Source organism: Mytilus galloprovincialis, chromosome 2 (genome assembly GCF_965363235.1).
Source record: "Mytilus galloprovincialis chromosome 2, xbMytGall1.hap1.1, whole genome shotgun sequence".
In the NCBI taxonomy this organism is placed as follows: domain Eukaryota; kingdom Metazoa; phylum Mollusca; class Bivalvia; order Mytilida; family Mytilidae; genus Mytilus; species Mytilus galloprovincialis.
Window position 1 is genome coordinate 98,979,105 of NC_134839.1, and position 14,303 is coordinate 98,993,407.

General features: G+C 32.2%; 1 protein-coding gene across 1 annotated transcript in view; it reads right to left on the reverse strand.

Annotated features, from left to right (window-relative positions):
• Window positions 1-14,303, reverse strand: part of LOC143065072 (adenylate cyclase type 1-like) — an 80,560-nt gene that overhangs the window by 14,828 nt on the left and 51,429 nt on the right. The window contains exons 9-16 of the mRNA XM_076238387.1: window positions 13,132-13,184; window positions 12,115-12,256; window positions 8,118-8,215; window positions 6,182-6,266; window positions 3,002-3,097; window positions 1,403-1,662; window positions 808-928; window positions 492-611 (exon numbers count right to left, since the gene is read on the reverse strand). Of these exons, the coding sequence (XP_076094502.1) occupies window positions 492-611; window positions 808-928; window positions 1,403-1,662; window positions 3,002-3,097; window positions 6,182-6,266; window positions 8,118-8,215; window positions 12,115-12,256; window positions 13,132-13,184 (975 nt within the window). The remainder of the gene's footprint in view (window positions 1-491; window positions 612-807; window positions 929-1,402; window positions 1,663-3,001; window positions 3,098-6,181; window positions 6,267-8,117; window positions 8,216-12,114; window positions 12,257-13,131; window positions 13,185-14,303) is intronic.

Below are 14,303 nucleotides of genomic sequence, written 5' to 3' on the forward strand. Positions count from 1 at the left end.
GGAAAATCTAATTTGATAAAAACGAGTCCCCATCTCAAAACGAAAGTTTGTTCAAATGAAAACATGGTCACCACAGAATATGATAATCCTATATTGGTTTATAGAAAGAACTTATTGTCTAAATATGTATAGTTTAACAAGCATTCTGAGAGTTTTGTATGGCAATACATAGTCCACTACAGATTAAAAATGCATTGTATCACAACAAAATGCAAATTTGATCTGCATCTTGTTATGATAAAATAATACATTAAATATCAAATAAAGGTCGTCAAGTACGAAAAGAAAAAGTTTGGCAGACTGACAGGCAGACAGAAAGACGGAATGCAAACCTAAAGTCCCATTCGAATTCGTCAGTAGTGGACCAAAAATGTAACAGATATTTTGTTCCGATGAATGCCGAAAGCATGTGATTTGCACTTCAAGAATAATGCGGGTCTTTTTCTTGTAGTCAATTATTAGTGTATACATCAGCATCTGTCTGAACTCACCAGATTACTTCTTGCCTGTAGATCAATAAAATGAGCAGCAACATGGGCTGGGAGTAGATTACACAATATTTGTCTGTTGTTGGTTTGTAGGTCTGTCATTTCTATCTTTTCCTCAGTTGCCTGTTAATTGAAATGCATTAATGTTATTTAATAAAGTAATATATGTAAACTAATAGTCAATACAGTTTAGAGGAAAAGGTGAATCTTCAGAAATTTAAACAATTAATTTTTTTTATCATCTGCACTCCTTGAATATAATGTATTGCTGATGTGTAAAGAAAAAAGGTAAAACAAGATTTATTGAAAGAGTTAATACCTGTGTTTTCCATAGAAAGTCTAATCTAGAAGTCCATTCTTGCTGTCGACCCTGCAGGTACAAGGTTACCATGAAAACAATCAATACAACTGCACCAATAACATGAGTTGGAATAACTGGTCTACAAATATAGGTGAAATGTTATGTCCCTTGATACAGTTTAGTTTTTGGAAATCATATAAATCAATAATAAACTTTCTAAATTTGGACCAAAGGTGCTAAATAGAGAATTTGATAATACTGATACAACCTACATAATCCGACTGAAAATTTACATGTTTCAAAACATAAACACACTGAAGTTCAAATTTTGTTTCCTCTTTTATGTCATATTAAACAAAATTTAGTTCTAATTATCAAACCATGATTGGTTTTACCAAATTATTAGTAATATATAGGACGCCATTTAATAGGTAAATTTTGTTAAGTGTTCCTAATACTCGGTGTGCTAAATGATAAGAACAAATGTTTCGTCATTCTTTAATTTTAGAAGAATCTTTTGAATCTTTCTTTATCAGAATAGATATACCGTTTTAAGAAAAGTAATTACAGGTAATAATTATTCTGAGATACCTTGTCGTATTTATGTTTTTACCTGTATATGTTGTCAAATGCATTCAACACAGATACATGTGTAAACTCCATAACAACAATATACACCGCAGCAATGATTGACATCATGAATACTTTAACTCCAGCAGCAAGCTTTAGGAAAACGGAAACGCATATATATCCCATAATACCACTCAGATAGATGTATTGTGGAAGTGGACATTTTAAATGTTCATCAGAGGAAATATATGTAATACTGGCATTTGTAAGCGTTTTGTAGAAAGCTGAATCTTTACAACATAGCTGTAAAAAAAAAGAAAAGCGTAAACAATTAACCTAGTTGTCACACGACATTCTTTTAAATAGCAGTATACCTAACGAAAATGAATATTTCCAGTTCCAAGAATATAAAATTGAGAAAGGAAATGGTGAATATGTCAAAGCGACAACCACCCGACCATAGAGCAAACAACAGCCGAAGGCAACCAATGGGTCTTCAATGTAGCGAGAATTCCCGCACCCGTAGGTGTCCTTCAGCTGGCCCCTAAAATATGCATAATAGTACAGTGATAATGGACGTCATACTAAACTCCGAATTATACACAAGAAACTAAAATTTAAAATCATACAAGACTAACAAAGGCCAGAGGCTCCTGACTTGGGACAGGCGCAAAATTGCGGCGGGGTTAAACATGTTTATGAGATCTCAACCCTCCCCCTATACCTCTAGCCAATGTAGAAAAGTAAAAGAATAACAATACGCACATTAAAATTCAGTTCAAGAGAAGTCCGAGTCTGATATCAAAAGATGTAACAAAAGAAAATAAATAAAATGACAATAATACATAAATAACAACAGACTACTAGCAGTTAACTGACATGCCAGCTCCAGACCTCAATTAAACTGATTGAAAGATTATGTCTTCATCATATGAATATCAGGTACAATCCCTCCCGTTAGGGGTTTAGTATCATACTATCATAAAATATATATGATTCATTTAACGAAACTACCATAGGAATACGTTTGACGAATGTTGAATAACATCTGGATATTAACATCAGCATTGGTGTACCAAATAGGATATTTTTTTCAAGGATAATAATTTTCTCATTTGTAAATTTATCAAATGTGTTTTATTAACGATTATGATAGAACGGAAAAATCGACAAAACACCAAACAGAAATAAAGGTTCCAAAGATTCATGGTACTAAGTTATGTGTACTATTGTTTGTCTGTTTGTCTTTTTCATTTTTAGCCATGGCGTTGTCAGTTTATTTTAGATTTATGAGTTTGACTGTCCCTTTGGTATCTTTCGTCCCTCTTTTATGTTTATGTCTCTATCGTTAAGTGACATGGATCAATCACGATCCTTCCGTATCTCTCTGACTTTGTCATTTAATCGTTCAAAAACACAAGTTGTATAATTTATCAAGACGTATTTTCTATGTACGTTGTTTAGCGTTGTTAGGAGATGAGAACATGGACTTAAAATGTACGGTAAGTTGGAAAACTCATTCACTCAAGATCACGAATTGGGGGTATTGCCAATAAAAATGATTGCTACACGAATCCAATAATATAAGTATAGTTAACAATCGCCATTTTATCCATGTCTGTATACAATTGATGATACTTACAATATTAATTTGAGATGTAGCATAAATAAGGACTATTGTAGTGATCATAACAAACAATCTCAATCCTGAAGATTTACGAATATCAAAAGGTGCACACTGAAAGAAAATATTCAGTTTTAAAATATGCCATAGTTTTTATTTTTTTTAATAACTTAATTGTCAGGCAATGTCAAATACACTATAAACACCATATGCTGTTATAATTTTTATTTGAAAAATTATACAAGCAACGAATCAAAATATGCAAAAACAAGTTGCAGTGAGAGTTACCGCTCACTTATTTATATATCTGCTCTCTATTTGGAATGAAGTACAAAAACAAAAAAACAACACATTTTTAACAAGGTGAAGGTGATAAAAGAAAACAGATAAACAAATGTCATTATTAAACTTAGCATTAATTATCAAGTATCTATAATATGTAGTTGCTAAGTAAAATGTAACCTTAATCTTATATGATTGCAACAATGTAAAATATCGGTAAACCGGAAATTAATACGTGATGAATTCGAAAATATATGACAAAGTCAAACTTGCAAATTTGAAGCTTCATACCGAAATGAGAGAAGCTCATGTATTTAGTTGAAGTGGAAATGCGACGAAATAATATGTAGATCCATGTACTAATAAAATTGAGAAAGGAAATTGGGAATGTGTCAAAGCGACAACAACCCGACCATAGAGAAGACAACCATGTAATAAAAGTGCTTCATTCAAAATTTGTCTTTAAAATTGTTGAGATTACCACTAGTAAGTTTAATACCAAATATGGTGTGTAGTTTTTAGGATATTGTGAAAAGAATTTTTTAGAAATTATAAAACTATCCCCGTCGATATCTAAACGTGACACGTTTATGACTACCAATTTACTGTGGGAACAAAATTGTCTACTTTGCAGATTATTTTCAGACAAACAAACAAATGCGTTGTCGGAGCTTTTGAAATAGTTACAAATTACTTTCTTCCAAACTCCTGATGGTTTCTTAAAGGGACATAAACTACGAGATACAAAAAAAAAAATGATTGGTTTTTTTTGTTCAAAAATTAATCAGGGTGAAAAAGTAAAACAATAACTTATTTTAGAAGGCAGTTAGTTTCAAGTTTGTCAATATAAGCGGAGAAACATGGATGATGAATTATTCCTAATGAATCTGTAGTCATGTGACTTTCAATTTAATTTAATAAGCTGGAGTTGGATTACGTATATAATAGGGTTGTTCAGCTTTTAAAAGGAAAAGAATGTTACATTAAAAGTGAAACAAAAGTGAATTATTTGGTTGACTGTTTCGATCCAAAAACAAAATTATTTTTCATACAGGTAAAACGCTCATTGACCTATTTATTTAACCTATTAAACGAAGTTAAACAGACATAGAATACTCCAATTGTACGTGTTTGCTTTATATTTATATGTTTATTATGTTTATTTCGAGTCATACGACCGTCGACAGTCTTTAGAGGTCATCTACAAGGTAAATTAGATTGCGTCTACATTAGAATACGAACGAAATTCTGGTACATATTATTGAGTATATGCATCGTAAATTGTTTAATCCAGACTTTATATAATTCATATATACGATTTACTATGTTATAAATTATAATTAAAATTAGATTTTAACTGGTGAACATAGTTAATGGCCCTTTAAAACCACAGAAAAGTTTTTTTATACTTCATGTAACCGCTATAAACTATGTTTTGGTAGAATTGGTTGTCAGACTTTTGAGTATATGTATTTTTGATCTGTTTGATGGTTACCATAATTACACAGTAAATACTCAAAACATCATTTAATGAAAGGAAAATAAAGTGTCCGTGTAATTGATCGAAAAGTTGTTTAGATACCACCTAAAGCGCTAATAATAATGGATGTTTTCTAACTTTTTGAATGTTAGGTTACGCCAAGTTGTGCTGGGTCCATACAACTCACAGGGAACGAATCATTTTGATGATATGCAGTACCATAGTGATAACAGAAATTACTTGATATTTAATTGAATAGGAGATGTTATCTGGCGGAAAATCAAAGTCAGTTCAGTGTTAATTTAAATGAGATAACATAATTCTGAGCGAGATATGACGTGATATTGAAGTAAAATGTCAGACAAATCGATGGAGGAAAAGATTTATGTTGAAAGCAGAAAAGGTTTACCTAATGAAAGAAGATTTATGATTAAAATCTGAAATTTTTCATACTATTTTATCTAAAAACTTGATAAGTGCAATAGAGTCAGTAGAAATTGAATATATTAGAAGAGATAAGTTCTCTATATGATTCTCTACGAATCTTTTTATCATCCCATTCAGTTATAAATACCCTGGTTTCAATAGATAAAACACCGGCCCTACATTGGAGATTATCCAATTCAATAGAAAATCCGTGAAAGTGAACGTTCATAAGTAATCCCGTATGCATTATGATTTTGTCAAATGCGATTTTCCCCAATGTATAATTTATTTAAGTTCTTTCATGAATTAAACTGTTCGTATCTAGTTTTATGGAAATGTCCTTTAAAAAGCATACCCATTATAAATATTTTTCTCAGAATTTTTCTTATTGGCACGTTAAATGTTTAAGTGGTATATTTAACATTGCCATTAAAGCACGAGATTAAGCTAGCCATAAAACCAGGTTCAAGCACAGTGTTTTGTAAAAATGTCGTGTACAAAATCAGTTAAATGGCAGTTGTAATCTTATAGTTTTACTGTTTCTGTGTGGGTTACATTGTCATTTGTTTTGTTTCACTTCAGTGTTTCTGTCGTTTCGTTGTTTTCCTCTTATAGCTGATGTGTTTCCCTCGATTTTAGTTTGTAACCAGGACTTGTTTTCTGTCAATCAATTATGACTTTTAAATAGTTGTATACTACTCGTGACTTTGTTTGACCATGGTTATATACACAGTTGATAATTTTCAACATATTTTTTTTAGATATTTAGCTTAATTCAATTTTAATTGAACATATACCAATAAAATTATGTATGTTATTTATAATGAATTCCGAACAATAACGGTATATACTTATGTATGCAATGGGTACAATTATTACCTTTGCTGTTAATATCGAAAATATTATTCAGTTATAGTAGTTCTATCCTCTATGCAATGACTCATTGAATGACTACCATAATTTTCTAAGAACACAATATTGGTCGAAATCGTAAACCTTTCATTACTGACCTTTAGTTTAACACTGAGAAGTAACATCAAGATAAGAGATATCCACACAAATGAGGCTAGGAAAAGCATAAGTAACAAAATGGTCCTGCAAAGAAAACAAAAATAACTTTTTTTTTCAAATATTATAGAAATCGTTTTAAACAAATTGTCAGAATGAAATGGTTTTGGCTAATTTATTATAAGGGAATAACCCCTTTCAAGAGATTAAGTAGGTGTTTGTCAGGGTATTTATATTCTTCGGAGGTGAACTGTCTCATTGAATAGATAAATAGCTTGTTACTGGTTGAGTTTTCAACATGGAATTTCTCCTTGATAGCCAATTTTCAAATAATTTTGCGGTACAGAAAACTAAACTACTAGTGGTAGAACCAATACTAAAAAATGACAAGTTGTCAGAGCAAGAGATAATAATTACAAATGTATTCCTTGTTTTATAAGAAACGATATTGAAAACGGCATGAACATCGTTAGCATAGGTGTAAGTAGCAGTAAGACATTTATGTGACTGTCTTTTTGTGCAGCACCAAAATTAACTGTTTTATTCTATTGCGTACAGAATCATAAACCTGTCCGTCGAATATCTTGACTTACATCTAGAAATTGACAGTGAGGGTCGGTAAACAAGTATACACCAAAAGAGATGATTTCAGCCCCCAATTTTGAATATTCCATTTCTATGTAGCAACATTCAAGTAATTGTATTTTTCTTTTATAATTATTTTGATAGAGGATTGACATAGAAGCTACTAAACCAAGAGTTCCAAGTGGTGAATTTGAAATCTTCCTCCCGTAAATTTAACAGATGTCATCACGATTTTGTTGACTGTTATGCAGTATCTGATTTCCCAAAGGACGACGGATATGTATCCATTTGTCGTAGCTACATACCCACCCCTTATCCACGAATATGATTTACGAATTAAGCTTATCACCGGTTTTGTAATAACATGAGCAATATGACGGGTGCCACGTGTGCTGCAGGATCTGCCTACCTTGTTGAGTACCGGATATCACCCCAAGTTTCGGCGGCTTTCGTATTGCTCAGTGTTTAGTTTTCTATGTGGTGTATTGTGAAATGTTGATTTTCTGTTATTTTTCTTTTAGTGTTGTCAGTCTATTTTCGACTCCCTTTATCATTGATGTGGTCTTTTCGCTGTTCATAAAATGTTAAACTCTTTCAAACATTAAGTTTTACTTTCTTACAAAGATGGTCTTACTTTTATAATTGTCCTCCTTTTTGTCAATGTTCACCCGCATAAATGTCTTATGTTAACGAAACAGACGTCTGGCGTTCTCAATTATGAGAATGACGTGGGCCATAACTCTAGACAAAATCATCAGATCGGAACAAATTTGAACTTAATATGTAACTTGTAATACAACGATATACCAAATATCAAATTAATATTTTCAAGAATGAAAAATTGTGGGTAAACTGATTTGCCAGACTGATGGATGTACAGAAAGGCAGATCAACAGATAGACAGACAAACGGACAGAGTACAGAAAGGCAGATCAACAGATAGACAGACACACGGACAGAGTACAAACCTTAAGTCCCCTTCAACTCAGTCGGTCGGGGACTATAAAAAGATGTCGGGTTACTTTCAATGAAAAAGCAAACCAAAAGTTCAAGAGAATGGTTTACATGTGTAAATAAGTATTCCATTTAATCATTAATCACATCGACATAAGGTTCTGCAGTCTTCATCTAATTTGATTACCATCTAAAGTAGCATAAAATTACATTGATTCATTCATTTCTAATTATTTGTCCAGCTTTGTCTTAACTATGGATCCTTACTAATTTAATCAGGTATTGTACAATTGTTTGGATTTTCGAATATGTTGGCCGCGAGCATCTGGCACAATAAATTTGGTACTGTTAATGTTAGTTCCGAGAATTTTTTAACAAAGCCTTTTATCGAATTATTACCTTGGTAAAACAACAGTTTGCATTCCAGCTGTACACAGAAGCATGATTAAGGAACATATCATGCTACTACTAAAAGCAAAGTCATCTGCAGCATGGTACTAAAAAATAAGAAAATATTACTATATTACCTTTCAACTTTGTCAGTACGATAAACCGCCTTTTTCATCCATATTACGGAAAAATACCATGTTAAAAGTATTTAAGGTTCATAATAACCTTTTGGCTTATAAAAAATAGGTTTAAAACAAAGTTTAAAAATTTCCTCTATGTTAATAATTGTTGTGATTTGTAATGATCAATTGAACAATAGAGGGACAATCTGGACAATAATAAGTGTTTGAAACTGTGTATATGAGCTGACCATACCAAATAAAACGTAGGTGTATGTTTACTTTATCTCAATCTGCCGTGTTTGATTTAGAATGCACCTAGTTCTTGTCATGCCTTTAAACTCTTACATGTTTGGCTGTACTCAGAGTAAGTGTTGTGATGTAAATACAGCTATATTTTTTAATTCCTTTTAATGAACCTTAACTTCGACAATAACTAAATGATTACAGTGAATATCGATAACTCACTGTTGCCGCTAATAAGGAACAAATATTACAGAGAACATCCCAATCAACATATATAGAGAATGTTTGGTGGGAGGTTTTCAACCATATCTATCTAATTAAAATAGCCAAGTTTGACGTCACAGCTTCAAATCAATTGTCGATAAAAATAAAAACGTTTCTATGGTATGGCAGGCATATGCAATATTCAATCAGCAGAATTGAGGGACTTGTATAAAAGAGTCCTTTAGTCAAATATGATTAATATTTGTTTCGAAGCACCAGAATTAGATCAAAATTTAAAAACAGCAATTCCTACAAATAAAATATCAATGATTCTAGTTGCGTTTAAAATGGAATTTTCGGTAATGTTGCACACCCAATTTATATTCGGAAGAACAAAGACCAATCATTGATTTTTAAGGACCATACTTTACTGATGATGTCATACTTTTGTAGAATTGTATTCGTAAATGGCTGTCCGAACACTATTTCAATTAACTGTGATTTAACTGTATCCGCTAGATAAAGATTAGATGGATTTTCGTCTTATATCAAAATGATATATTTGTTGAGTTTTTATACCTTGTCTTTAAATTGTGCCGTTTCTATACTATTAAACGAGAAGACCTCATTTTGTGTGTCGCTTCTCTTCCTTCTACGATTAATTAATCACCATGCCTCTGTGTTCTATAGGTAACATGCATAGTCGCATTTGTCATCCATTCTTATGATTATTCAGATTGAGTTATTTTTGGAGAAAAACGACAAAAAAGGAGTGTGGATATTGATTCCGTCATCAGACTGACTTTTAGTCATAGATAAGACTTCCGGTTTAAAACAACCAATCGTATGATAGATAACAAAAATCGAAAAAAAATAAGCCAATCAGAGCGTTCTCCATATCATGGTGTTTAGATCGCAAGAATCACAACTATTATACCTCCTTAGAGAGGACAATTATTTTACGCATTTTATCTAAATGTAAACTACGATTATGCTACTTTAATATACAGATCCTCTCTGTATTCTGTCAACTGTTGTCTTTGAAATGTTTACTATTTCAGGGGTCATACCAGTTGCATATATATTAAAATAAGTAAAAAATGTGGAAACAAGAATGTGTCCATAGTACACAGATGCCACCTCGGCACTATATTTACTAAGTTTCGAGTCGATTGGACTTCAACCTCATCAAAAACTACCTCGACCAAAAACTTTAAACTGAAGCGACACAGACGGACGGACGTCACGAACGAATCTCCTTATCTTCTATACTATTAAACGAGAAGACCTCATTTTGTGTGTCGCTTCTCTTCCTTCCACGATTAATTAATCACCATGCCTCTGTGTTCTATAGGTAACATGCATAGTCGCATTTGTCATCCATTCTTATGATTATTCAGATTGAGTTATTTTTGGAGAAAAACGACAAAAAAGGAGTGCGGATATTGATTTCGTCATCAGACTGACTTTTAGTCATAGATAAGACTTCCGGTTTAAAACAACCAATCGTATGATAGATAACAAAAATCGAAAAATAAATAAGCCAATCAAAGCGTTCTCCATATTAGGTGTTTAGATCGCAAAAATCACAACTATTATACCTCTTCAGAGAGGACAATTATTTTACGCGTTTTATCTACATGTAAACTGCGATTATGCTACTTTAATATACAGATCCTCTCTGTATTCTGTCTACTGTTTTCTTTGAAATGTTTACTATTTCAGGGGTCATACCAGTTGTGTCCACAGATGCCACCTTGGCACTATATTTACTAAGTTTCGAGTCGATTGGACTTCAACCTCATCAAAAACTACCTCGACCAAAAACTTTAACCTGAAGCGGGACAGACGGACGGACGTCACGAACGAACAAAAGCACGGATGTACAGACTAGAAAACATAATGCACATAAAAAGGGCATACAAATTTATTGTTGAAAGTGAAAGTAGTGATTTGGCAAAAATGAAAGTAGGGTAGAGACTAGAGGGAGGCAGGACCTTTTTCGGGACTTCGGGATCTGGTGTTTTTAAGCTCGGAATCTTGGGATTGGTCAATACGGGATCCGGGAATATATTTTTAAAGTAGGGTATCCGGGAATATATTTTTCGACTTTGGTATTTCGGGATATGAATTTCTTTAAACTCTGCATCTCGGGATTTCGTGTTTTTAAGACTGGAATTTCGGATCAGGACCCCTCCGACCACCCCTAAAATTAGCCTTAGTCGGTCTTAGTCATTTATACAAGTTTCATATACTACCATTGGCATGTTAATAAGGCTCTCAAAAGAAAAAGCAACGATGGATTCGATTGTCCTAGAAGCATATTTTATTAGACTAATAATGGTCTATATATAAGTAGTTACATTTATTTCATGTTTGAAGCGGTGCAAAATTTTAATTTAATTTGACTTTTACCAAAAGATGCATTGTAGCAAAGGAGAAGAATATTTGTGGTCCGAGGCCAGACACACGAAAATAGTTGAATTTAAAAGAAAGGTAACAAATATCGAACTTTGGAAAAAGGGAGAGGGCTTTTGATACCTTTTCTGAAATTCTCCGTGATACATAATTGTCTTTTACAAACATCATCCTACAACAGTTCGCAAGTTGTATATTCCCGCGATTTCGCGGGTGTGTTCTAGTCAATATTTAAGTTAACCATTCACATCTATAATACTAAAATAACGAGGTCCAATTTGTCAGCCGTCATGGGGTAAAAAGGACAAATCAAAGAATTCTCAACTTTATATATACATGTAGCTTATATAGGACAATGGTGTTGATTATAAATTACACCACTCCAGACCTTTTTGTTGTCCACATAATTAATATCGCCAATAATTAACAAGTTCCGGGTCTCGAATCCGATACCGATAGTAAATTCACCTGTTATTTATTACCTTATCTGTACGTTCCGCATCTGACAAACGCACCACCATACGGTGTATTTAGGATTTTGCTATATACACGGGTCACAACCACAGGGTTGACATTACTAAATTCCATCATTGTCACATCGTTCCCTATTATAGTATTTTAATCAGTATGATTTCTAAGATGACAATACGAATACTAAAAGTCTTGACTTAAATTAAGGTGTATAGGTACAGTTTTCAATTTGTTAGCCGGCATATCGCAAAACAGCGAATCAAAGAATTCAACTTTATTTATAACTAATATAGGACAACGCTGTTGATTAAAAAAAAACTTCATTCCAGGCCCTTTTGTTTTCCAAATAATTAATATAACCAATAATTGATAAGTTCCAAGTCGACGGGTTCAAACAGAAAGATTTTTCAAGCAGAGAAAACTGTGCATCTTATAATCGGCATGAATTTATCAAATAATACGCAAAGTTATAAACTTTAATTCAGTCACGGACCCGCGATATCACGGGTGTGTTCTAGTAATTTTATACTTTTAAACATTAAATGTACCCTTCGTTCTTTCGACGATTCCTTAAATCGTAAAGTAAAGACATTGACGTGATCTCTCTTCTCTCTGTCTACACTCCGTGCTGTCAAAGCAGAGGCCAGGTATTTGTTAACACGGTCCTGAGGTTGTGGTTTGTTAGAATGTCTGTAAACAGAAAACAAATTGGTAAACAAACATAGCAAAATGTTTAATTTCTAACGCTATAAAATAGATTCTTCTTTCAAATGAGAAAAAAAAAAATCAAACGAAGAAATAATGCTTTTAGAAATAAAACAAATGATAAGGAAGAATCTTTTTATCAAATCCTCAACCTCATCATGTCAGACTTTTGATAAGAAGAGTATTGATAATCAACAAACGTTGTTTTATATAACGATTTCTATCCATCTCGCCTAATCGTTTTAATAATTATCTGAATCAAATAGGCACCTATAAACAGGCTGAGGTGATTCATTTAAAAGAAAATTGAAAACTAAACAACTTATAAAACACATTCATTGGGTCGATTACGGTGGCATAGTTCGTAGAAATAATACTAACGATGAAGATATTACCTCGGATATTACACAAATGATTATTACAAAAACTCATAGGCTAATTTAATGTGTGATCTCGGTTTATGCAATTTTATAAAAGAAAATTATAATGTATGACGTTTAGTGGCAGTAATTTATTATTAAATTATATGCATCACATACGATAATATTGTGTTGGTTCAAACGAATATATACAACGTGTCTTTTACTTTCAAATTATTTTACCAAGTCTGAAAAACAAATCACTGTACTGCATACAAATTTTCATGTTTAAAAGACTGCACTGACAATTTATGCTTAAATGAAGTTAGAAAGACAGATTTATTTTTTAAAATGCATTTATCGGATCAAATTTTTCTCTAAAGAAACGGTAATGTTTCAGCAAAGAAACTTCATCTAATCATTCCTTCTTCACATTCCCATATTGTATTGATTACTTTCTAGTCAGTCGAATATTAACAAGAAACAAACACACCCACATACCTTTCTTTGAAAGCTTTCCGAAGTTTGTCTGTTACTGAGTAACCAAATTTTGTCTGGAATAAATGTAAATATGTACTCAATAGAATTTCAGATATTCAATATCTGATATATAGAACTATATTGTAATAATAAAATACAAATTGTGACTGAAGGATACAAATAATGGTATCTTGACAATATATACAAGAATCATTTACCAACCAAATTTTTGTGATAATACGATACAAATTATTTAAATACAATTTACCATATCCATCCTTCAAATCAAAAAGTTTACTGTGGTTGTTGTTTTGGGTTTTTTTTGGTGTTTGCTTTTCTGAAACTATAGCATGCTATTATTCAGTTCATGTTTCTCAACGGATCAAAATTTGAAAATGAATTGAGTGTAAATATAGTTATTAAATCCTTTTATCTGTTTCTGTGAATGCTCTACGGATGTCATGAACCTCATCAGAGGCTGTTTTGTCGATTTCTCTATTTGGCAAATTATTGTATCTGGTGCAGAAAAATATACCGTTCAATGTAAATTCAGTTATATGATAGTTGTTATCCAATCGTGTGATGTGTTTGAGCATTTGATTTTGCTTTTGAGAACACACCCGATTAGGTTATAAAACGTGTTATAAAGTGAGTGTTGTTATCTACGATTATGAATATACTGCCATGTTTTAAAAAGTATCTGTCACCCAAATTGACCAACAATGATAAAAGTTCATTGAATTCATATGGATAAATGATTTGATGAAATATTTTGTTTATTCAAATGCAGGATGGTCATGCTCTATATATTTGACCAAGTAAATACCAATAAGGGTCTTAACTTAAACAATATTAACTTATATCAACATCTTTCTATACAATATCTTATGGCAAATGCCTTAAATGAATACCCGAGTAACAATAAAATGACCAGTGGCAATAATACACAAGAGATGAGATCTCGAACCAATACTGTCTCCTGGAAATCCAATATTCAACACAAAAAGTTGAAAAACTGATGAAACCGAAAAGAATCAAAAGAACAACCGAACCTAGAAAAGGAAGGAGCCTTTCGGAAGGGAAATGTATGTGTTCATTGGAATTTCTAAAGTTATGTAACTGGTCTTGGTATTCAATATATTAAGCTGATCATGTTGTTTCAAAAAGTCATGTATATATAAGTGAATGATAAC